At 33.6% G+C, this 26939-nt stretch overlaps 1 protein-coding gene across 3 annotated transcripts in view; it reads right to left on the minus strand.

Moving 5' to 3' along the window:
* Positions 1 to 25065, minus strand: part of LOC109825014 (protein VASCULAR ASSOCIATED DEATH 1, chloroplastic) — a 34392-nt gene extending 9327 nt beyond the window's left edge. For 2 of the 3 annotated variants that reach the window (XM_020391682.1, XM_020391683.1), the window contains exons 1-14: positions 24750 to 25065; positions 24620 to 24682; positions 22416 to 22466; positions 22082 to 22147; positions 19968 to 20063; positions 19713 to 19814; positions 18821 to 18918; positions 18575 to 18744; positions 18387 to 18427; positions 17860 to 17947; positions 17654 to 17740; positions 17470 to 17524; positions 16086 to 16152; positions 5171 to 5267 (exon numbers count right to left, since the gene is read on the minus strand). In XM_020391682.1, coding sequence (XP_020247271.1) covers positions 5171 to 5267; positions 16086 to 16152; positions 17470 to 17524; positions 17654 to 17740; positions 17860 to 17947; positions 18387 to 18427; positions 18575 to 18744; positions 18821 to 18918; positions 19713 to 19814; positions 19968 to 20063; positions 22082 to 22147; positions 22416 to 22466; positions 24620 to 24682; positions 24750 to 24857 — 1189 coding nt within the window. In that variant the 5' untranslated portion in view covers positions 24858 to 25065. The remainder of the gene's footprint in view (positions 1 to 5170; positions 5268 to 16085; positions 16153 to 17469; positions 17525 to 17653; positions 17741 to 17859; positions 17948 to 18386; positions 18428 to 18574; positions 18745 to 18820; positions 18919 to 19712; positions 19815 to 19967; positions 20064 to 22081; positions 22148 to 22415; positions 22467 to 24619; positions 24683 to 24749) is intronic. The other variant, XM_020391680.1, reaches the window with a different exon arrangement.

Here is a 26939-nt window from a genome sequence, read left to right on the forward strand (position 1 = left end):
TTAGATCAATATTGAATTAAATATCTATTAAATTTGTAAATATACCCTAAAATATGACAAGCATCACTCAAAATATTACAAGTATATTGTTTGAAGTTGCAAATATCCCTCCAAAAATTAGTTCTATATCCCAAAAAACCCAAACCCAAACCCCTCCCCATTTCAAAAGAAAAAAAAACAAACAAACAGGTGATTGAAAAAAACCCAACCCAAATCCGACCCCATTTCAACCAAAAAAAAAAGAAAAAAAGAAAACGGAGTTTGCCCAAACGGGTTATTGAAAAAAAAAACCCAAACCCAAACCCCTCCTCGTATAAAACCTCAGCCTCCGTCTTTAGGGTTCCGCTATTCGACGCCTCCTCTCATTTCTCCTCAAGCCTGGTTTCTGTCTTCGTCGCCTCCTCCCTTTCTTCTCGCCGCTATTCTCTAGGGTTTCCGCCTCCTCCCTTTCTTCTCGCCGCCATTCTTCGTCGCCTCCTCCTTTTCTTCTCGTCGCCTCCAGGAACGCAGATCTCGTTCGAGGGATCGTCAAGTTCTCCCGCTCGAGAATCCGCCCAAGTTTTACCTCGCTGACGACGTGAAGACTCCCACCCCCACCCGCCGCAAGCCCAAGCCCACCAAGCTCAGGTATGGATTCTAGGGCTCCTGGGTTTAGAATTTTGTGTTGATTTTTTTTCCTTCGTTAAATTGCCGTGTCCCTGCCGTTTGGGTGCGGATCCGTACCCAGTACGTACCCGACACGGGTACGGGACCAATTTCGCCGTGTCGGGGTAACATAAGCTGAATATGTAAAGTACATGTTCTTTTAGAAATGAAGAGTTCCAAACTAAAGTTAGTAAAGAGTTTTGATTACAATTAATATGGGAGTTTAGAAACCCAAAAGCCATAAAAAATCCCTATTTATATTAGAAGAGCTCTATCTCTCTCTCTGATTCTTACGCATAAAAGAAAAATGAAATGATATAGATGTTGGGATCAGAGAGGAGAAGTTGCAGCTAAAGATATGGCTTTTTCTTGATTTTCTAGTTTAAGTTTGATATAGTATAAAATAATAGTACTTTTCTGGTCACCGGCATCACTCCGGCGATGTTCGGTGACCTCCGGTTAAGTTGTGGTTAACGGTCTCGCTGGAGATGGTAACCCGGTCACCAAATCTTAATCAAACAATTTGGATTTTGGGGTAGACAAGAAACAGACTCAATGAAGAAGAAAAGCAATTTTTTTCCTAAGCCTTTGGAATTTTTTTGAATTAGTTTTAAGTCCAAAAACTATGAAGGAATATTTCTACATGAAATCTATTTAATGGAAAGATTTTCCTTTTGACCCACTAAACTAGAAAAGTTGTTGTTAGGTCCAAGGTCTGTAAAAAAATAGAAATATATTTCAGAACCCCCCTACAAACTAGAAATATTAGTTTTATACCCAAAATAGTTTAAGTATAGAATCTTTAGTTTTTATGCATCTTGTATGATTATAGGTTTGATCGACTAGGTTATTGGAGTATGAATCTCCAAATTGTTGCAAAATCTCTTGAGGTGAGGAGAATTCTTCTCATTGGTTATTTTCTATTATATATTATTTAAATGATAATTTTGTTTTCATATAGAGAAATGATGGATCAGACATGCTATTCTGTTCATTTATAGTAACTTTTAGCAAATGTGAATGTAATAGCTATTTATCTTTTACAAGATACATATTATTAGTATATGAGATTAATGAAAATATATCATTTCAAATTTACTATTCAAATGCATTTATGAAAGAGTTCTATTTGACAAAAATAAATTATCTATTCGTTTAGATTCATGAATATTCTATTTTCATGAAATTAATATTAGAAAAGTTTGCAAATGTATTTAAGCATTTATAATGCTTTTCGTATAAGTGAAAATTGTGAGCTACTTTGAGCAAAAAGAAAAGTGTTTTAAATGTTAAAAATCCTCAGAAGTCCACTATGGAGTGAAGTGATTTGTTTAAGCTTACCATATGGTATTGAATGTACCGACCAGTGTTAGAGTGGCTTTTTTGGCAAAAATGAAGTGACCTTCGGGTAACCTATGATAGTGCTAGGTAAATTCTGTCTCCGAGTTAACTTATAGTGATTTGATGTGCATTCCCATGCTACTGGGCTATAATTTTTGTAGCCTTAGTGTGATAACCGAGGAAGCATTGCAATTGTGAATTTATATCGATAATTACAGTTTTAAAAGTATTTAGTGTTCATTCGTATTGTTTCATAAATTGTGAAGTCTTTTATCATATATGACATCTATTCTTGAAAATTCCTCTTATTCGAAATATTATGTGTTTCTGAATCCTCTTTTTGATGATAGCTCATTTAAATTTTAGTATTGATTAATTCTTAAATTTGTCTAATCCGCTAATGATAAGTTTTCTGCTCATTGAGTGTAAACTCACCCCGTTGTTTTTTGATCTTTTTTAGATAAAAATTAGATAGCTTTATCAAACCTCAGAGCTTTGGAACCTAAGAAGAATCTTTTAGAGTGTTTGATATTGAAGTTATAGTTATTCTAGTTATGCTACTATGCAGATGTAATAAGAGTTTTTTGACTCATTAGAGTGAACTTGTGATAATGTAGTTTTGCTCTGAGACTTCTTTATTTGTCAATAAAACTTCTTTTAAAATAAAGTTTATTGTAATATGGAAGTGCACCGTAGGCTTAGCATGTGCTTTGTGCATGTGTTGCCATTGTCATGCATCTTAAAATCAGTTGCACATTTTGGGGGCGTGACAGAATATCTAGTACTTTTTTTGATACCATATAATATGGTAATTCTCAAGATTTTATTGATCAAAATTGTGATATTTAGTGCTGTTATTATTGATACCATGTGGGAATTCTCCAGATTTATTGTAATTGTGATATATAGTATCAGCACTATTGACTCATACAGGATTCTCAAGATGTTATCGATCATATGACCGTAAGTGAAAAATAATGACTTAGTGCATCATCAACAAACACGTGCTTCTTGGACATACTATGGATAGTACAGTTATGGATTTTGTTTGGTAGTTACAAGTGACATCAATATACATGTGGGCATTACCTACCCAGGTATTGGACGTCTCTTAAATGTTTACATAGAAATGCTTTTTGGCGTTGGCTACACATGAAGTCATATTGTCAAAATTGTTTCCTTATCTGCATAGTAATATATTAAAGCTTACACATGAATTCTTTTGCAACATTGGTTATAAACTGAAAATATTATTGAATTTAGCCGGCATAACAAAAGTACATTGTGGTGAATTTTTATATGAAATGAAGCCCCTTTAAAGTTGTGGTATCTCAAAATGTACTTAAGGAAGCGAATCATGTTAAAGTGAAACCTTTCACCTCCTTAATAAGGTTAAACTATAATGAGCAATGTTTCTCATATTACTTTATGTTACAAAATTTATATTAGAATATAAATGCAAAGATATCTATTCATGGACCTTGTAAATTCCTAAATAACACGAGGGGCTGATGCAGCCTTCATGGTCAATGTCTCTGAAATTGCATACAATGAAAATTGCCTGTACATAAACTCTCTTTATTAGTAACAATTATTGTATAACACACAATCACACACATGTAACATCGCCATGTCCTCATTTCCTCCTTTATTGAAGAATTGACATGCCCTGTATCCGTGCTATGCACGTGTTTTGAGTCTAGGGAATAGTACGAATGCATTGTAGCTATATTGGGGCTAGATATAAACAAAGTCGCCCGGACACTACCAATTTGACTTTTTTACGTATCAAATGGATACTTAAAAGCTTAAGGACATTTAGGGCACTAGAACAATGTATCAACAGATTCAGTCTTAGATAATACTGCCTCTCAATTTCAATCGTATAAAATATTCTAATAACAAGCAGATCAAGTAAAGGTCACAATCAAGCTCGGGACGGGTGAACTATATTGATTTTCTAGAGGATGCACACACTTGCATGTACACCTATACACTATATCTGTGTCAAAATTTTTTGCAAGATATGTGTGCAGTCTATAAATTTAAACTGAACATAGTAAAAAAAAGAATTGAAAGTAATAATCTTCTGAACATATGCAAGCATGAAAAAGGTCAAATATTCTACTGACCATGGTGCATTCCCTACAAAGCAACTAAAGCCGAAGTAAGATATATCTTTTAGCAAGAGCCTAAATAATAAAAATATTCAAAATATTCAACCAACCTAACAAACCCATCTGAGCTATAGTTAACTAAATGATTGCAACTCTAGTTCTAACAAAAGAGGCCATCTGCATTCATATTCACAAAAAAGCAATCCTTAGTATCCCCAACAACATATGCTTATATCAAATTAATGTCTTCCAGGGATTCAGATCAAAACTTAACTATAGTGGACATTCTTGATAAGCTACGCTGCTACAGTGCTCAGCGACGACATATTACAATCTCTGGAAGATGGAGATATTCACAATTAGAAAGTATATAGTCTCCTTTGCCATGTCACGTTCCCCAGCATATTAAAAAATAACAACGATTGAATCTCCAAATAAGACAGGTCTGAAATATTGCCAATACCATTTGGGGAAAATCTTTGTCAGATTTCCCCAGTTCAGTAGCATCATTCAGCTACCCCACATCATCACCTCTGCCGTATATCATTGCAACAACTTATCTACAGTAATACCTCTTAACATTGGCTTTCATCCACCAATTCGCACCCAGCATTATCTAACATACCCCATCACCCAATTTATGCTACTGGTACTCATGTTTCCATCTGCATTTAACAAGAAGGTTTCTGAATGTTATACGGTGAAGACTCTTTCCACTATTACCATCGTCATTGTTGCCAATGAAATTATGACTATCAATCTTTAATACCCTTATCTCCAATATCAAACACTCGCAGAGATGCTGAGAGAGATATACAAAATCCAGGTCTAACTACAAGGTTGGTAGCAATGTGATACAAGTATCCAGCAAAACAAATGGCTTTGGTGATGAGTATAAAGATCGAATTCAAAGTAAGAAGCAGACCATTTAATATGAAGGAATATAAGCACTTGAAAACAAGCAATGTGGCCTTGACACATCATATAACAAATATTAGAGTAAAAAAAAATCAGAAAGTGGAAGCGGATTGTTGATAACAGAAGAATAGAAAGATCTTGGGACCTACCCTTAAACATTGTCTTCTTTGAAAATGCCACATTGAAGTACACACGCATAATGCAACTATTCTCTTCTTCAGCAATCTTCTCAACATCCCATATCCTCTACACATTGAAACAAACAGAACAAGAATATATTTGTGAACATTATTTGCTTTCAGAACATTCAATTCAAATTAAATTTAGAACCTTATATAAGAAGATAGTATGTTACAGGTATGAGGGGGGTTATTCATTGGGGTAAATTTGGGGATATTGGGATAATTTTTGGGACAACACCTTTCGGTGTTTCTTTAGACCCCACCCTCAAATTTGGCCCAAACTGCTTGCTAGAACAAGATGGGATATTTATGTCCCAGATCCCATCGCGTTCTCCTGCGGTCCTCGTGATCTCCTCAACCTTTTTCCTTCTCCATCTTGTCTCACCGTCCTCCAACCTTACTCTTGTTCTTCCTCTATCTCTTTTCAACTCCCCTTCTCGAGCTTCAATTTCAACGAGCACTGTCTGCAACAGTCTCGGCCTCCTCTTTCAAATCCATCCCTACAGCCACCCTAGCAACCTCCGACTCCTCACTGCAGCCACATCTTGCTGGAATCTTTCATCGTCGAGGTATGCTTGATTAAATTTTGGGAGACTTGATTTTCTTTTTGTGGCTCTGATTTCTTATTATTTTGTGATTTTTTGGGTAATATTGGGTTTCTAGTTCTTTTTTATGTCTATTGAATTTGCCTCTAATTAATGTGGTAGCCCTATGTGTTAGGCTTTGAACTTGTTTAAGTATGGATTAGCCTTATTATCTGGGTCTGTTTTAGTTCCATTTTTTTAACATTTTCAAAAATACAAGTTGGGCTTTTGCTTGTGTGTGACATATGATAGAAGAAAAAATATGCATAGAAGAGATATTACATGTTAGGCATTGCTTACGGTAATTTAAGTATGGATTAGATATAAATATGTATAAAAGAAATAATAACTGTTAGCCATTGTTTATGTGTAACATATGATTTCATGAGGTACTGCAGATACTGCTAAATGTTTGAAAACATTGTTTGATATTGCTTGGTTTCTAATTGAATCGGTTTCCTATGATGTAACCAACTATGAAGTTTGGATAGATTGAAGAACTTGTAAAATTGTTGAGTATTGAGGTATGTAGCAGATCATTTGAGATATCTTATCATTATTGATATTTGTGTTGTACTATAAATATTGGTTCTGAAACTCAAAATATAAAAGAGTACTCCCAACAGTGGATCACTATTTATCAAAATCTTTTTTTGCATCCTTTGTAACCGAATGGGTTGATTTTCAGAAGGGTATTTCGGTTACTTTACATTTTGAAACGGCATTAGTGGGGTTTAGTGATGTAAGTGTGAAAGATTAGGGGAGTCTTGTGAGACCCCCTAGTTGAGGGGGGCTTTCTCTAGTTTTCAAAGTTGAGTGAGGTTATTTATAACATTGTTTTAAATATCCCCAACATGACCAGATATATCACCTGATATATGCTTTTACAAGACTTGCTACAACCGATATGGTCTCTAAATATTATTTACCATTTTCTTGCTATTTTGGGTGATATATCCGTGATATGGATGATATAACCCCGATATGGTTGATATATTAGCTGATATGTTGGCCGATATATTTTTTATATGGCTTATTGCAAACAAAATACCACGTTTGTCAATTTTGGGGTGAGATATCATGATTTTCCCATTATATCAAATGAAATTTTGGCCTTAAAAATTAGATGAAATGTTACAACGTTGATTTGTACTTTTGTTTCTTTTACAAGGTTGATTAGTGATCCTAAACATCTATTATGACATTCTGATATTTACCACATATCTCCGATATTCACAATCTGATATGAATTTTAGCCATCCGATATTTTCTCGATTTACGATATTCAAAACATTGATTTATAAAATTCTAAACTTATTCAAATACAAAATAGAATTCTCAGATGCATCATATTATAGTTGCATTAGTCAAAAATTGACTGGTCCTATAATTAACTTGAGAAGAGCTACGTACCTTCAGAAAAACCATCCTCGGGATTCTTAGAGAGCGTAGACTCAGGAAATACATCTCCAGGCAACTGGTCATCAATCTGGGGAGAGCCATACATGAAGTAGAGCATAGGAGTGTCCACAAGCAAGCCTTCCTCGTCAAAATCATCAGTCGAGAAATCTGACACAAGAGAATATAAGTACGAAAAGAGGATAAAGAGACTACGACCAATAGAAATGAGTTACCTCTTATGGGTGCGTCAGCCTCTCTATTCCCAAGATCCACGTTTGCCTCCTGCAAATTATCTAAAAGAGCAAGAAGCATATAGATAATTAGGGAATGCACAAATTCCAAATCATTCAACTCCTTTGTGTATTGTTAATGATAGATGTACCTGGATTCATCGAACCGGGTCCTACATTGACGGTCTCCCTAATGTCACCAGCTTCTGCAGGCCTTTCTACCTGGTGCGGTGAGTCGGGCTCGCCAGAAGATGTAAAATCATGGAAAACAGGATCAGGACTCATCTCTCGCTCCCCATGCACTCCTATGTAGAGAATAGAAAAGCATGAGTCAAAGTTCTGAATGTTCAAGAGGTTGGTCTATAGGGTAGATGTTACCTATTTCTGAGACATTCACTATAGTTGAGGGGGTTTTTCTACAATTAACCTAACATGATACATGCAAAATTATACATGTGTTAAATTATACTTAACGTTGATGAATTAGTCTTCCTCTTAAAATACTACAAATGAATTGGTCAAATTTTTTGCTATTCATTGATTTGATATCCTATTGTTACTCATTTCTATAAAGAGGGGTTATTGGTTCGCCTATATCATTTTAAAATATTAATAGACCACAAAACACTATAAAAGACATGACATGCAAATATCTATAAAATTAAAAACTTTACTATTACAAAATATTCTTTGCAATCCGTAAAAAATAAACAAATCATTTGCACAAATTACCCGAAATATGACCTCAAATTCTCCCTGCTTTATATGATTTTTTTTCTAATAATTAGATTGAAATTCTAATGGCTTCTTAAGATTATTTTAGAAATAAATATGTGGATTCTTAAGATTATTTTATGAATATTTTAAAATCATATACACTTCTCTAATTAAGTTAAAATTCTAATGCAAGCATTACAAGATTGAGGTTTAAGCGCGAGATTATTTTAGATAATATCAATATGTGGAGGCCTTACATCTCATCTACCAGTAACATTTTATTTTATTGCTTCACGTTGTAGAGTTTAACCCAATTTACCTTGCAGTTCATACTACATCTAAAAAGCTTTTTTATAATTAAAAGTCAACATAAGATGACCTTACCGGCTAGCAAAATATCCATAGTTCCTACATCAACTAGATATTTCTGATGTTGCGACCATACAAGGAGCATCAAATTTCTTTATATATTTTTTACTTTTAAATATTATTCAAAAGGAGGGATATTACAATGGAGAGTTTGATGGTTAAACTATCTAATTTTGAATTTGAAATTTTAAAATAAAACCTATCTATGCGCTCATTCGGCAAGCCAACTTTTTTCTTTTCTCTTTTTATCTTAGAATATATAAATAAAGAGGTAAATAATAAAAGTAGGCTGGTGATTAAATTATCTGATTCTGACTTTTAATTTTTAAAATAAAAGTTATCTACCCCCTTATTATAAATTTATTATAGATTCAAAGTTCAAACTTTTTGACTAAAAAACTCTAGCTCAGATTCTCTAATTTTCAACAATCCATATGCTATAAGTTATTAGTATAAGTCATTTGTATGCTCATATCCACAAAAATTGAGGATATATAAAAAAGTAGAAAAGAAAGCAACAGCTCAAAAAAACTGTTAAACTCAATTTAGAAGCACACTCATATAACTAAAGAAAATAGAAAAGAAACAACATTTTGAAAAAAATTTTGTTCAGTTCAATTTAGAAGCGTATGCATATGATTAAAGAAAAAACTCATATAAATCAGATATAAAAAAAGACGCCCTAGCCTTCAAAGCTAATAATGCGGGTTCAGGTCCCACTACGTGCTCCATATTATTTATTCTATATGTAAGACTCACTCGTGCAAGCATGGCAAAAATACTTGTAAAGATAAGATTGATAGAGGTATAGCTCTAGGTCAAGTAAGCTCTGATCAAGCGCCAGGCTAGTTTCGAAAAGAGTTAAAAGAGAAAGATTGAAATAGTTGAATTATTATTAAAGAATAATTCCAGTTTGGTTGGGACCTAGTATCCCAAAGAATTACTTGTTCTGTTGAGGTGTGGGAAAATTTTAAGCAAGTTAGTTTATTAATTACCAATAAAACTTTTATGTAGATAATATATTGTTATGCTTGTTAATTACCAAAAATAGTAATATTAAATTCTATTTTTGTTTTTCGAGAGGCTCATCCTAACACGGCAAACTTTAAAGACAAATTGTTTAAAAACTTGGAAGATTTGCGCATGGTGGTGGGTAGCCACTTTGCAGCCGGGAGAGCTGCTGGAGGCTTGGGAGTTGAGGGTGTAAAGAATGCACCGTTACGTAATTCATTGGTGAGTGTATGATTGATAATGATATTGGCCTTGATGCTATGGGTGAAGAAGACCTCACCTAGCCACTTATAGATAAACAACCACATCCTCCTAGTAGCACTTCAAGCTTTGGCGCTCCCGTGGCTAGTCTATGCCATCGACATTTAGCATTAACAGAAATGTGCACCATCTTCTTGCACCAATGTCTCTATATAGTCTCAACCTATTGTGCAAGACATTGCACAAATGGGATTACAATCATAAACAAGGCTTTGCAAGAGTTAGTCGTAGAGGTCAAATTATGCAAGGCCGCAATTATCCGTTGGTTGAGGGAATGGCTTTGTTTCTGAGGTTTACCAATGAACAACGATTGACTGTCAGACAAAATGTTTCCCAAGATGTGAATATATCTTTATGAGGATGAATGATATTCAAATGCGAAAGTTCATGATTTGGAGGTTGAGTGGAGTATTTCCAAAAGAGGAAGAAGTTGACTATGCTTGATGACATCGCTTTGAGTATTACCCGTAGTTTGATGACTATGCTTTTGGAGTTGTATTTTGATCTCATAAATGCTTTTATCTATGTATTTTGAGCACAAGGATGATTTATGTTTCTTATTAGTTATGGGATGATTATGTACTTTTGAACTTGTATTTGAAAGGCATGGACGCTATGATGACTATATGACTTTAAATTACAATTAAGATTATGTGTTGTTTACCATGGTGTATGATACTTTTATGCTTGAATTCATTAGAAATGGTGATCATGATGCTCACATGACAACTTATTTACCGTCACATTTGGTTTTTGCACGCCATAATATTGACTTTTGAACTTGTTTCGCTTTTGTATGCTAGATCCTGTGACCCACTACAATTCTTTATTGTTCCCTTTTTATTAATCATGATTCTTGAGAGCTATTTGCAATGAGCTTGAATTTTTCTTGAATGTTGCCTATAATCATGAATAGCTTATCGCTTTCCTCAGACTCAATGTCAATCTCTTCAAATGTTAAGCATTGACTTTTCTAGTTGACTCTTTCTTAATCTACATCTTTATATGTTTAGCATTGGTTTAATTATGTTATTGCGACTTCTAACTAAGCATCTCTTTCATGCATATTATAGGATAGAAGATGATTTAAATATGTCTATCTTGCTATTTCACGATACCGCTGATTATCTCCTCACTCGCATAATCAACATGGGTGCATAGATAGGGGATTTAGTTGTACATATCTCACACAGTCACACCTCATATCAAACAGGAGTTAAATGTACGGATCTCACAACTTAGACATGGTATTATGGATCATGGACTTCAACTTGAAGTTCAAGATGGAGAGCAGTCCACGTGATCATTGTGATCCTTGTTGGATATATCATATATCCAAATTGTTTCATGAAGTTGTGTATGGCTTTGCGAGGCTGCAGACATTTACAAGATACACGTTACATCAGCCTCGAGGAAATGATTGTTATTTTTCTTCTCATTGTCATTCAAAATCAAAGGTATTGCAATATTACTTAGAGATTTGATTGATCACTATTTGCTGTCAGCATATGTTTCAATAAGGCACTCCAAGCCTTTGCCATTGGCCTCCTTGTATGATGGCTTCACCTCCTACCAATCCACCATAAAACGTCACATCGGACTTGTTTTTGACATTATTTCAAGATATGATAGTTTCAAATGCCTTATATTTATCTTTAGCCATTATTATTAAAAGTTTAAATTGATGGGGCATATATATTAATGGAATGTACATGACTATATTGGTGCAATTGATGGGACAACGTTCAATGTATGGTGTATGGCAAAGATCAAATCCCCTATATCGTAATAGGCATGGATATCTTCTTAAAATATCCTTGCGGGCGTGAACATTTGACATCAGGTTCATTTATGTTTTAGCTGGACGGGAGGGATTTGCTAATGATTCACGTGTCTTGAAGGATGCAATGAATAGAAGTGCATGCAAGTTTCCACAACCAGGTGGTAATAATTTTTTTCAAGCTGTTAGATTTTATTTTTTATGAATTTTGTCGATTATAATTACAATAATATGCTAGTGTAAGAAAATTTCATCTAGTTGAACGTGGTTATCCTAATAAGCTATAGTTTTTAGCTCCATATCAGGACATGAAGTACCACCTTAAAGAGCTCAGCCTAGCTAACAGATGTCAGCGGCCACGCAATGCGCATAGGTTGTTCAACCATTGACATGCATCTCTTCGAAATTGTGTCGAACATATCTTTGGTGTCTTCAAGTCGAGGTTCACTATGTTCAAGGCTCAACCTCCTGGTTTTTCATATGAGATACTTTTCCCATGTGAGACACAAAAAAATATGGTCTAAGCATGTATCGATTTGCACAACTTTCTGAAGTTGAAAAACTCAAACGATGACTTTGAAGTTTCTGATCTTTCTTTTAAGGCACTACGCAATATTGCCGCTTGATGGTGACTCTGATGAGGACGGTGATTTACAGACTCAACAAACACAACGAACGGCTGCACGACAATGGAGAGAGCAATTGCCGAAAATATGTAGCAAGATGAAACATTTGCATTCCAAGGATTCTAGGTCGATGTTGTTAGCCATTGGACTATATTTCTAATAACTAAGATCTTATTTGATGACTTCATTTGTAATAAGTATGACGGTATCTTGATCTAGGTTGCTCTCCTTAAAAAACTAATTTAATAACAAATCTATTTTAAATACGATAAATAAGTTAATTTTAGTTTATACTTAGTTATTTAAATAATATATTTTAAACATATACTATTAGTTATTTAAATAAAATATTTTAAACATATATTATTAATTAATATATATTAATTAAAATATAAGTTTAAATAAAAAATAAAAATAATTAACTAATATAGTTTAAGTGTATGTAAGAATAATTAGATAATTAGAATAATTACAAAACATTGCTAATATATCATTTTATATTAGCAAAATAAAGACCAAAAATTATCCAATATTTTAAAAATATTATTATTATTATTATTATTATATTTTAATCATGATGTGATGTACTAATAAGTTAATTTTGAACTTAATTGATTCATACATATCATAATTTAAAAGATGACATCATCAATTGTCTCATTCAAAGTTTCTCATTATCCCATATTACCACTTTATCCCCATTTATCCCACAATTTGTTCCAAGATGAAAGACAATTTTATCCCCATTAGCGCCAAAATTCACCAATGACCCCACCCCCTCCAGTCAAGGCAACACTAGAACCAGATAACTCAAATAATACGCATAAGAGGTGCATCCACCATGCTAAATCAAAGAGGGGAACAATAATCTTATTGTAAATGAAAAACATATTGACCATAGTATTGATTTCATGTTTCACATGATAAAGAGCTGGATTTCTGATAAAGTTATATCATGTGCTCAGAATTTTTCAAAAGACGTTGCATGGAGAGAAGAATATGTCATCAGTAAAGATCAACTTCCTCCGGTGACAAAGTTTTAGGAGGGAAGTCAATATTGTTTTATATTGCTCTACATAAATTTTAGGAATTGCTGGAAATTTCTTATCCGTATGACAATGAAATTTGAAAATTGAAGTAACTAGAAATTATGTTTGAGATCAACATTTAGGATTTCATGCTGTAAATCATCATACGTACTTTTCATGCATGTTTCTCTTCCCATCTTATGATGTCAAAGCAAAACAACACTTCCAAATCTAATTAATTAATTCCCATCACATAGCATAGGGATTATTGAAAACTATGAAACTCCTGCTGCTGCGTATATAAAGAATAATTACTGTATATGGAACATCTATGCCCACTACAGATGAGATTATATAGTCCACAGCCTCACAATTTCACTTGCCTATCTCGATTGGAAATTGAAACTCAACTATTTATCCATATCATAATTAAAGTAGCATTTTCCAAACGCTATGCCATCCAATTCTGATGGCGCAAAATTTTTTCTGGCTATAATTTTTTGCCATTACAAGGTTCAGCATAATGTGTCTCTTGATCTTTCAGGTCTTAAGATAGGACAAATGTAATGGATGACTTTGTCATTAAACCACAAATATAGTTCATTTTGACTCAAAAAGAAAGACACCTAGATTCTCACCCAATAGCCGAAGAAAATATCTTCGCTAAAATGACAGTCAGCTAAAATATGAGAGGAGGTACAATGACTGTTATTTAGGAATCAAGACATACATAAGGAATGGGCATTGCTATCTTTCTAATAGATACGCTACAGCATCACAAAATTACTAATCGTGATATGCTTCTACTCTAAACATTTTACTATTGCTGTATGTCACTCCAAAATAAAGAGCATCACTTGGAAAAACCAGCAGAAATAGATTCTGGTGGCAGGGATCCTAACATTCAGTAACCCTATAGGAAATGTCAAGCATCATAATGGAAGCAATTCAAGAATGCTTAGACTTGTTATTAGGATAAGAAGGTTAAATGAGGGTAGTTGACACGCACAAACATCTAATTAGAAGTAGAGGATTCATTTTGAAGCGTTCATGTTATGCAGGATAAAAAGTAGCTGTTTCAGAGCATTACACAAAAATATCTCGAAGTCAATAGTGATAGTAGATGAATACTATATGAAGTTTGAACCTTGCTAATCCAAATTCTCTACTAAAAGACACTATTACTTTTTTGGAAAACAGGTAGGTCATTAGGGGGTTTCAGATAAATTACGGCATGTTTCATCTATAGTTCTTGTTTCAGTATATAATCTAATAAATCTAGAGTATCTGAGGCCCTTGTCCCTTTTTTTAACTTTGTACCTCTAAAATAGCAACACACACTCCGGTTCCCACCCTGACACATGTGGCCACTTTTTTTAAGCCTTTCCAAGTTGCCATTGCTTTGTAATTCCTTTTCTCCAAATTAAAACTGGTGAGTGATGCCAGTAGAGCCTGTTTTGAATTGAAGTATTTGAAGGATGCTCCTGGCAAGAGACTCTTTCATCATCAGATCATCTTGACGTTGTTGCTTATTTTAATATTGTTGGCTACTGTATATTTTTGGCCTGGCAACTTGGAGAATTAAAAAAGCAGATTGTCGTTGTGTGATCCAGTGCTGAGGCTGAATACCAAGCTTTGCTCACACTGCTTGTGGGATGATATACTGTCAGTTTCTATTTTCAGAGAAGGGTGTGCTTTTTTATCTATCAAAAGTGATGCACTGTGATAACAAGAAATTATCTAGATTGCCAAGAAGCATATTGAAGTTATTGTCACTTTATTCTTCATATGGTGCAAAACAAAATTTTTTGTCACATGCTATGTTTGTTTAGGTGTTAGCTGAACAATATTTTCACCAAGGCTTTAGCTAGAAGAGTTTTTCACTTTTATGTACAAGCTGGGCATGATAGATGTCTAAGCTCTGCCTGAAAAATGTATATCATGAGTAGTTTAGAGTAGTATTAGTTCAGTCCCACATTGTTAATTAATGTAATGACTTCTCTTTGCCTTACTATAAGTCGACTGTATCTCTCTAGGATCAAGTCACTTTTTCTGAATACAACACATATATCAGTAAATTGTGCATCTAAATTCCAGGCAAAGTTGACAAATAATGAGATCCAAATCTTCAGAGCCTTCTTAACTTCTGCATCAACTGTATGTGTTTTGTTTCTAAGATCAAAAAGTTGTCAATTGTCACCCTTCTTATTCCGTAAGATTATGACGGCTTATTCCCTAAGATTATGACGGCAGCTTGTGCTCTGGAATAAGCTTTAGGGTTTCTATATAACATAAGAACTCATTATCTTATAAATGCAGGACCATAATTTCAGAGATGTCTGATGGACCTAACCTAGATCTTGCACCCCAAGCAGAATTCAAAATAATATCTCCGGATACACTCCAAGCAAAATAGCATTACACTTCCTAAGGATTCAAAAGCTTTAATAAATTGGCAGCTGTTTCGCAAACTTCAGGGTACAACCTGCATGAACTACCAGTGGCAGATCCAGAAAAACGTGGGGGCGGATGACGAATATATATTACCAAACATTAAAATATAATATGATAAAACAATATCCTTGACGTATAGGCTAAAAATCCAACCTAAATGGATTAAAATTCAAATGGGTGCAAATAGTTTTAAATTCTTGTGGCAAAATTGTAACTTATAAGGTTAAATAAAGAAGTTTTGCGTATTGTTAGGGGTGCAATTGCATGTGGATCCGCCCCTGTGAACTACCAAGGGTCATCTCGCTATGGACAGAATATTTGCAGACTTGGTTTCGAACATTAAAAAACAAGCAGCAAATGCTTAAAAGTTAAAAGGAAATACTAGATTGCAAAAGAATAAATGCATGATTGAAGATCATACCTTGACATGAAAGTAATCCGCAAAAGGCACATCACTGACTTGTTGAGATGTCTCAATCACTAAATGGCTGGACAATGAAAACGTATCAATTCCACAGAAAATGTTCGTCAAACAGGTATTTGTTAAAGGAATAATAAGCATAAGATATGGAACAGTATAAAAGAAAGCCAAACTACATTTGCATGCATAGAAAACGTTTGTCATCCATATGCACAGTCTCAAAGGATTACACAGTGGAATGCACACAAGCCACTTATACAGACAGGAAAAGAAATAAAGGAAAACTCTTAACAATTGCCAAAACAAATGGTCAAACTCAAACTTCATATGTAAAAATCAGTTCCATTCTTTTTAGAAGGTAAGATATATTGTTTAAACTTTTAAACTTTAGAATCACATACTGATATAAAGCTGAAGGCTTATAGACTCTCTTTTCTCACACAAGTGGCAAGCTACACATTCTCTTTGGCGCAATCTAGTGATTACTTATAACTGCAGTCTCAACAACTTCGCAGAGGCAACATAAATAAAGTTTGGGGACACGTCAAATCAGAAGATCACATTCATGCGATGACATGGAGGCATAGAAATAGATACAATTCCTTCAGAAAATCTTCTCATCCTTTTCAATGCAGGAAGACCTTGAATTCTCCTTGACAACTACGTAGCTTTACTTCTTAATTGTCTGATCAATGAGATGGTCTTCCCTATCTCATATCACTGAGGGCTAATCTGGTTTTGCTAGAGCTTATGATAGTGCTTATACAGGCAGCTTATAAAAGCAACTTATATAAGCTGCTGAAAATAGTCGTTTGGTAGTCATATATCATAAGTTGCTTCCAAAAGCAGGTGTTTGGTAAAACCGTTTTTAAAGATCAATATAAGTCAAAATGACCAAAATAGACATAATTTTAGCTATGAAAATAGTATTGTCAAAAGCTAAATGGCATATATGGTATAAAAACTACAAAAATTTTGCTTCTAAAAGTGCCCCCCTTTAAAAGAAAAAGCAGTTTCAATAAGCATGCAAAAAAAATTCTACCAAACACCATTGCTTCTTAGGCAAATAAGCACAAGCAGCAATACCAAACTGGCCCTTAAGACTTTTCGTTTTCCTTCATGTTGTAGACACTCAGCAACGCTCCAGAACATAATAATTAAATGGATGCCATCTATGCCCCATGGAATGAGATTAAAGAAAATTTAACCTTTTGATGGAAAGCAGTAATTAGTGTGAACACATTTATCTCAAATAGTGATTTGTGACAAGCTGCAGGACGTCTATCATTTCAGCATTTTAAGGCCATAGAATTGCCTTTTACATGGCAGTGTATTAAAAGATGTTCCGGACAACAGTAAAGAAGCTGAGCTGCTGAGGGATCACCTGTTCTTAAAAACACGATATTTCTGGACCTCCTGACAACGACCAAACTTTGCACCTTGAACAAAATTAAGAGCTATCAATATAAAAGATATAAGAATATGGAAACAAGGCAAAATGCACAAGCCTCATTTGGAACTTCAGCACTACAAATTCAATCTATTAGGTAGTGAAGATCTAAGTGTACCAATATATACGTTGACTGGGTGAAGAAAGGATAAATCACGTGCATGCCCAAATTTTTCGTGTGGACGCCATGGAGTAGACAGAAAATCTAGAAGATAGAGAAAAATAATTTTAGTTAAATGAAAAAAAAATCCTGAAGGAGGAACATTATGCACCAAAAAGATTGAAAAAGTAAAATTTGTGTGCCAAGCCTCCATGCAAGTTTACCTTTGTCCCCACACCTTTGGTGAACATTTTCCAGGAAGTTAGAAGCATTATCAGAGATGAAAAGAGTGAAGAACTCCTCTACGGTGACCTATAAACCATAATATTTGAATAAGAAAAGATTCATTAAGCAATAATGACAATAAGAGTTTTAACAAGGGTCCATATGGCTAATGTAACTACAAATCCAGATGGAGTAGGTGGGTATGAGAGAAATCATTTTTCTTTGATTCTTTTGCACTCGTGAATTTTCAATTGTAGTCATAATTCTAATTCAAAATTTTCTTCTGAATTGTATTTCAGTTACAAAAGGTCTGACTAACAGTTCCAGGATTTCTCACAGAAGTAGCATGTTATTACATGGTTCAAGAACAGCAAAATTAAGATTCCAAACAGGTTCCAACCAAACAGAAATAATTGGAACTCAATCACTAAGAGCAACCACATATAAAGACTGGGTTTGCAATGCCATGATTATTGAAAATAACTAAAAGTAATCAAGAGAAACATAGATGCAGAGTCTGAATTACCGGAAACTTAGCCTCTATAACCAATGTAAAATTCTCGGGTACTGCAAAATAGAAAAATCAAATATCAATGAGGAAAGCTGTTACTGAGGCAACGAATATAAGAAGTCACAAGAACAGAGACAATTATATATATAGTAACCCAAAAGTTAAAGTACATATATGGATTAAAAAAGCCACATATAACTAACTTTCAGGAGCATCAAGTTCCTCGCAAATAGAAGGCTCGCTAGAAGGTGGATTATCAGAATTTGCATGCTTTCCGTTCTCCTGGTTTTCTTGAAAATTTTCTGATGCTTTGCTTTCACTGTTACCATTTAATAAAAGTTTGCATTTTTCTGAAGCATTAGCATCCTTTGTCCTGGATGAAATACGGTTCAGATTAATATTAGTGATAATATTAGCCACTTCCCAGTAAATTTTTCTCTAGGAAATACCTCTCTGCAGATGACGAAGCATCTATGAACTCTGTTGATCCTGTTACTCTTTCCACAACAACAATGTCATTGTCTTGGTTGTTTTCTGATTTCGACTCCTGAAGTATAAAGCAAGTCAACATAACTGCTTGCAATAGTTAATGATTTTAACAGTTAATACCGTAGAATATAGTTACTAACTAGCAATGCAAACAAAGTAGATACTGGCATCTGAGAGAGCAAAGATCCTTCTACAGGCTTGCTAAGCACATAGAAAACATATGCCTAGAATATCACATACTAAAAAGTCTTTCTGAAAGATATAAAAGTTAAAAGGTAAAGATGACAGCTTTCAGCAATAGGCGGTATAGATATGATCAGTTCAGATCATAGCCCTTGTGTATTTCGAAGCCCATTAAACTGGACATAGAAAACCTGAGGATATTCTTATAGAAGGCAAGCAAATAGAAAAGATTTGTGATCCCATTTCTATTGAGGGAGAATTTTTTTTCTATTAGTAATATCACATAATAAATCTCCCTAGCCCAAAAAAAATCATGAAATTATCTAAAATAAAAAACATTTGTGCATAAAGGGACTCATTTATGGCTTGGTAACTATGAGATTATAGGACTTGGCGTCAACGGTTGTTGTAGAAAGACAAAAAATATTTATCCATTAACAATTTAAAAGTATTTATGTAAGGACAATTTAATATTATGACTCCACATCTATGGCATGTAGAAAGAGATGTAGGTTATGCCCTTCAACCTACTACTGCACCAAATTGGCAACCATTAGGAAATAGTTCTGATAAACTATTTATAATTGGTATTCAAAATATAAACCACAAAATACCATTTTTATATGATAAGCAGTAAAAATTTTTAGCTCAACTAAAGAGGTTGCTCACCTGATGATCCAAAAGGGCCCTGGAATCATCATTATGTTGTGCCCAACCATCCACAATGAGTCTGTAGGCTTCATCACGAGACAAGAAGGAACCAAAGAAGTGCTACCAATAAAAAAAGATGCAAAACCAGTACAGAAACATGAAGCTGTGGTTAGTTGCTTCAGAAGAGAATATATACAGCTTAAAGCCTAAAACAAAAGTCTAGAACACAAAGGGAAAAAAAAGAAAGAAAGAAAGAAAGAAAAGATCAGGTACCTTTTTATCCCCAGTAATAATCTCAATGGCATTAGGGAAAATTGCAGCAGTCTTTGCTTTTCGGACATAAGTAACCTCATGAAAAGCAATTGTTTTCTGCATTTTGAGTTGCTAAATCATTAGATATACATACAAACTACTCATAAGTAAGCTAACTTGCCAAATAGAAATATAAGAGATAAGTAACAATAAGTAATAAGCATCATACTACTTTTTAAAAAATTAAATCGAACAAGACCGCCTATGAAAATCTTCTGAAATCAACCAATAATTTTCAAACCATAGTAAAATTTGTCGAAAGACAAGTAGAATAGCATGTAAAGAAGAAATATGATCCAAAGATTACTATGCCATTATGAGTTGAACTCATAATGCAGAATCCAGCTAATGTTTGCTCTGAAGGATGATTGTCCAAGTTAACCAACTATTCAAGGAATTCTTAAATACTGAAGTAAAAAAATTCAAACTTCATTTATATTTCTATTATTCTATGCATAAGGTAAAAGTCCTGTATGCTGGACTAGCAATGGGATCATGTCCTTCTACAACAGAAACAGTCAAAATAATTACAAAGACCAATCATCACAACTTCTTTGACCTTATGGTACTAGGCAGTCATTAGCCCTCTGATCGTTGCTTCCAAATAGTCCAGCCAGTGGGCATCTCTTGTAATTCATCTACACGAGAAGAAGAACTGCCATGTTTCTTGCTTCGAACCCTGTTTCATATGATTTGCTTCTTGCAATCAAGTGAAAAAGTGATCTTCCAATAGAATCAGTCGTTTCACTCATTTCATTGAGTGGTCATGCTATAGTCAAAAGCAGTTATCAAACTGCAGATGATATCCTCCCATACGCGCCATCCTTAAGGAAATTTTTGCGTATAAATCCATTCTCCATACATAATGCTTAATACCTGTCCACATGTATCCTGGGATCTGATCCTTGTCGGGTTCACCTAATCTACCACAGACATCCATACACGGTATTTCACCATCCAGTTCACCCAACTATTGGAAAGTTTATAATTATCTTACTGCTGACTTTTCCATATTCACAAGAGTTCTGATGTCTTCTTGTAACCAGAGTACATATTGATGAAAATTCCTTCAAAAGCAAAAGAAAAAAAGTTTCAAGCACATGAAATTGCATGCACATCCAATATATAAATTTGTGATAATATGTCATCAAAGAACAACTACTGGACTAACATCCTTATGAGAAACATATAAGCCTTATGCCCCTCGAACTTTAATTGTAAAAAAAAATTCTCCCTAACATAACATATATGCACTCTTCCCCCCAGTGACAAACATTGTCTTTCAATGCGCCCAAAGAAATGATCCAAGTGTACTACTGTTTATGTAACACTACGGAGCAAGTTCTTTCCATGCAAATCAAACTTCTACTGTGATTTGGCATAATACATTTACTGACTATTTAGGTTTTATTTATCATTTTTTGCATGCACAATCACATGTTTAATATTTGAGAATGATTAGGTAACACCAAAAGTTCAGGATCCAGGAGAAATTAAGAGAATTCTGGAAAGATATAAAAATCATTTGAAAACTAATGAAAGCCTGAAAATACATAATAATAATAATAATGAAAACAACAATTTTTAGTCCATTCAAATTCAAATTGTTTTATACAACTATTATGAAATAACCACAGGACTTACCAACAATATATACTTGTAACACATCTACAAGTACCTTGAATAATTCATCCTACATATACATTAGTAATTCCATTATTTTTCATATATGCAGAAGTCAAATTCATCATATGGGTATAAAAAGCGTCCATAATCTAGTACAGATAGTATAAAAACCTTACAGAAAATCTCTCATTTTCACAATCACTGAACTTCATTAAATGCATGAGTTATGTACTTCTAAAACTCAAAATGTCATGGTTATTAATTCAAAATAATAAGCACAAAAACCGATTAACTTATCAAGATATATTAGAAGATATTAAAATTTAACAAAAAGAAAAACAACTACAACTACCATTTAGCATTAAGAGAAAAAAAAATATCATGCAGATCTGTGCTATTGGTTTGATTGCATTAGACGAAATATAAAGCTGCACAAAACATTCAAATACCTTTGTCTCGAATCCAAAAATATTTGAATAGAAACAGATATGATGAATAAACAAATACATGTGACCCTGCAAAAAAGACAGATATAGGAAAATAATATTAATACAGCAAGAAATAGATAAACATCATACTGAATAGGACATGAACTTTCTTCTATTAAAGTACACAAGAATTCATCACAGTATTTCCCATTTAATATTTATTTCCAAAAGTAATAGACCTGTAACGGAGGTTAGAAAAAATCAGGCTATGTGTTGTTATAGATATTTTTAAAAAATTAAAACAAAGTTTAATGCCAACCCATTCCTTGCAGTAGTGTCAAATACATACAAGTACCTGAAGGAGAATATTCTCTTGGAAAGCACAGTTGAAATCCTGAACAAGGACCTATTTAGAAGATAAATTTGATCAGTGAATTTGAATATACATAAATAAATTGGAGGGAAAAAAGTTGTAAACTTGTAATCGTGTCACTAAAGGATAACAAAACAGCACCTTATAATAATAAAGAGTCCTACACCACAACCTATTTTAATCATCAATTTTCGCTCACAGCTGATTGACTGTGAAGTGTGAACCATCAATGGAAGAGTCCTGTATGTTAACCAGAAGCAGAAAGGAGGAGGAGAAAGGAGAAAGGGTGGGGGAAGGGGGGGGGGGGGATAAGCGAGCGTGAAGGTGCTTTCTCACAATGAAAGGTGGACTTAAGGAGTTTATAAGATTTAATTATGAACTTTACATGAAATACGAATAAGTTTATGTTTGCTGAAGCATTATAAAAAGGGAATTCTCCTTGACATAGCAATCTCTGAGATATGATAAATCTGTCCCTCTTTTTTTTTACCACTTTATCCTGTCAACAATCATTCATGCAAAACTACTGTCAAAAGAATGTGACATTTCCGCCATTATGAAAGGAGGAACTTAACCAAAGTGGCTGATGCAAATAAAACAGATCATACACAGCACGCTTTAGTCTTCAATATGATCTCCAAAATTTCAAAGAAAATGATGCATGTTTTCAGCACTTCTATTGAAGATATGCATATGATATGTAATTGTATACATATGAATATTGTGTATGTGTGAATGTGTGAACATATAGACTAAACTATTGCTCCTTCTAAGATGACATTCTTCACTCTTCTCCAACATTTTTACCACCGGATCTGATATCGTCCCAACAAATGGTGATTCCATCCCAATTTTTATCAGTGATAAATCCATTGCACGTTCACCATCCACACATGCAGAAGTGTGCCTTACATATGTATTTATGCACAAAGACATGCGAATGGAGGTGTGGTACTTCACTTTACTCCATACTTAAGACATATATGCTTAAGAAGTTCTTTTTTGAAGATATCTCACACATGAATCTAATATCGCCATAGAAATAAATGGTTTTCTAAGAAGACCATTTGATGCACAGGTTTAGAGGCTTTCAAACACATCATCTTCCACATATTTTTTTTTAATGTGCATATCAAAGTAAGCAGTATAAATTACCCCTAGGTATGGTTCATCATAAGTAGGAAGCTACCTGTGTTCCTTGTCAAAAGAAAAATAAAATGCTATCAGACATCTTTTAATGTTTTTCATCTAAAACATGGATTTCTTACACTACAATGGTCAAACATACACTATATTGAATTTTTACCATGTGCATTTTCAACTAATGTGGATAAGTTATTTAGAAAGGTTGTAATTTCTTATTAAGAAAATGAGAAAATAACATAAATGAATTTACAAATTAAGTTGGATCTGAATCCAATCAATCCTACGTTGTGATTTAGAATTCTATATTTTTTCACACAGGCAGTCCAATAACGGCACTTAAATACCATAATGTTTCCCTGCTTTCATGCTTATATACCATGAGGTGTTTTTTGTGGCAAATAAATACGATAAGTCATTTAAAATTGGCATGTTAGTACCCTCAATCATGCAAACGTGAAAATTTTCATCCTAGTGTTTCTCTATGATATTTACATACTAATTTTAGAGCTTTTTAACTATTAATATTTGTTAAATTTAATATTGAATACCATTTTTTTTAAACTTATCTTAATTCAACTTTAAAATAAAGTTGAGATATGTTCAAATTAAAAATCATTAAAATTAGCATGTAAGTATCATACAAAAACATTTGGGGGGAATTTTTTTGCATTTGCATGATGGAGGGTACTGATGTGCCAATTATAATGTATGGTACTTAGTTGCCAAAAAAACAACTCATGGTATATAAGTGCCAAACGCGGACACTTTGTAATTAATATTTTGTGCCAGATAATCATTATAGTCAGTAAAACTGTATATTTGATACTTCTAACATGAGGAAGTGCTATGTGATGTATTCTGCGCCAGATAATCATTCATTCATGCAAGTTTCGAATCACGCATGCATTACAAAATTACAAAATTACAACAGGAAAAAAAAAAGAAAAAAAAAACACCTTTACAATACAAATTGAAGTCTGATCCTCAAATAGAAAGTTTCCAAAATCTAAAACTGAAACTCAATCAAAAACTCATCTCACCTCATCCTTCGGGAGCCGGAAGAGCAACCGATACTCCTCGCTCCTCGACATTAAAACCTCCGTCTGTATCAGAAATTAACAATCAATCACGAAACCCCAAACTAGCACAAAATGAATTCAAAAAAATTACCATGATATCGGCATCCCTAAGACCGGAGGTATCGCCGGAGTGGACGGAGGAGGTCTCGAAGGCAGATTCTGACTCCTCCTTCGGCGATGATCCAAGCACTACGGCCATGGAATCGGATCGAATCGAATCGAATCGAATCGAGTCAATTAGGGTTTTGAGTAAACGGGTAAAGAGAGAAAGAGTGAGGGGTCGGTTTCTTGGTCGTTGTCAGGATTTTAATAAGAGACGGTGAGCGTTTTAGGGAGAAGAGGAACTGGGAAACGTAGATGGACGGGGAAGAGGGAAGATTTTTATATTTATATTTTTATATTTTTAGTTTGATTTTATCTACTCCTATCTGCTCCTAAATCTATGAGTATCTAACGTTCACTGTTTCACACCACAGTAAATGTTATAAATGTTATAGTATATACCGTCGCATAAACAGGTTAACGTAGCGTTATAAAAATTACTATAGCATTTACAAAAGTTGCTGTAGCATCAGGAAAAAAAGAATTATTATAACGAAACAAAAAAAGGTTGTGTTTTGCACGGGTCGCCCACTAGTCTATTCCTTTATACAAAAGGGAGAACCAGAGAGTCACTGTTCATGATACAGTAAATGCTACAGTAGATTTACTGTAGCATTATAGCAAATAATTAATAAAAATGTTACTGTAGCTCATGGGTATACTGTAGCATTTTAAAATGGTACTGTAGTAGGCGGGATACTGTAGCATTCCCAGAAAATTCAAATCAGGGCGCGTTAAAGAAGAGGGATTACTGTAGCAAAAAAACCCGTGTTTTGCACGGACAGCAAACTAGTATATATTTATAAGAGGATCCAAAGATACACTATTCATGTTACAATAAATTAATATAGCAATATTACTATAGAATAAAAACACTAGTATATTTTGTGAAAGGATATTTTGATGGGTCCGGAAAAAGGCACTTACTGCGCGTTGGCTACTAGGAAAACAAACTCGAAAAATACATGTTTATTGGGAGAATGTATCATGTCGACTTCAGTATATCAAATAGTATGCGCACTATGATATTAAATTCTAAAGAATATCAATTTCGTATTAGTGCACCAGTCAGGAAGTTTAGTGATCTAACAATATGGATTCTTCATCAAGAAAACAAATCTCTAGCTTTGTATATATGTATTGGAATTTCTAACTTGGGGACTATTTGGTTCACGGGTTAGTTTTGATGCATGTCACGGATCTAAAAAGATTCTTATTCATAATCATTTTTGCTTGCATGCACATTGAAGCTGATTTGATGAATGACAAATCTAAGCAAAAAGTTCTTATTTGGTTGAACATGATTTTTTTGATAATAATATAATATCACTCATTTTTCCTTTTTAGATAAGCTTTGGTAAGGAGTTGTTTGTTTCCTCAAATATTGCAACTTTGCATTAAAAAAAAATAGGACCTACAAGTAATCTTGAGCTTTAACTAAATACATTGTTTTGTCAATATTTCTTTATCATAAAATTAGAGTTACCGCATAGGATTAATACATCAATTCTAATTCCCTAAAAATATGTTGATTTCACTCTGATTTTTACTGATACTTATCTTAAAAGGAAAAGAAGTTATAATATACCATATTATCCTCAACAAATTCATGTTAAACCAAACAAGAATTTTTGCTTAGATTTTTCATTCATCAAATCCTCTTCAATATGCATGCAAACAAATAAGATTATAAATATGGATTTTTTTAGATTCATGACACACATCAAAACTAATCTAAAAACCAAACAACCCCTAAAAATCAGAGCGAAAATGAGTATATTTTTAGGGAATCAGAATTGAGGCATTAATCCTACGTGGCAGCTCTAATTTTATGATAAAAAATGCTAACCAAATAGTGTATTGAGTTAAAATTTAAGATTTTGATCTTGTGGGTCCCATTTTTTCAATGCAAAGTCGTAAAATACAAGGAAATAAACAGCCCCTGGTGTTTGGTTCAATGATATTCTAGGAAAGCAATTTCTAGAATTTGTAATCTCTAGTCTTTGGTTCAAACTCAAGAATTAGGATATCAAAATTGTAGAAATAAATTATAGAAATATTTATATATATACTAAAGTTTTTGGATCCACAACTGTAGAAAGTCTTTTCAAAGCTACAGTAAATTGTTTAATATATATATAATAATACAGATAATCCATCATAAACGTTAAGTAGCTTA

The sequence above is a fragment of the Asparagus officinalis genome, chromosome 10 (assembly GCF_001876935.1).
Source record: "Asparagus officinalis chromosome 10, Aspof.V1, whole genome shotgun sequence".
In the NCBI taxonomy this organism is placed as follows: domain Eukaryota; kingdom Viridiplantae; phylum Streptophyta; class Magnoliopsida; order Asparagales; family Asparagaceae; genus Asparagus; species Asparagus officinalis.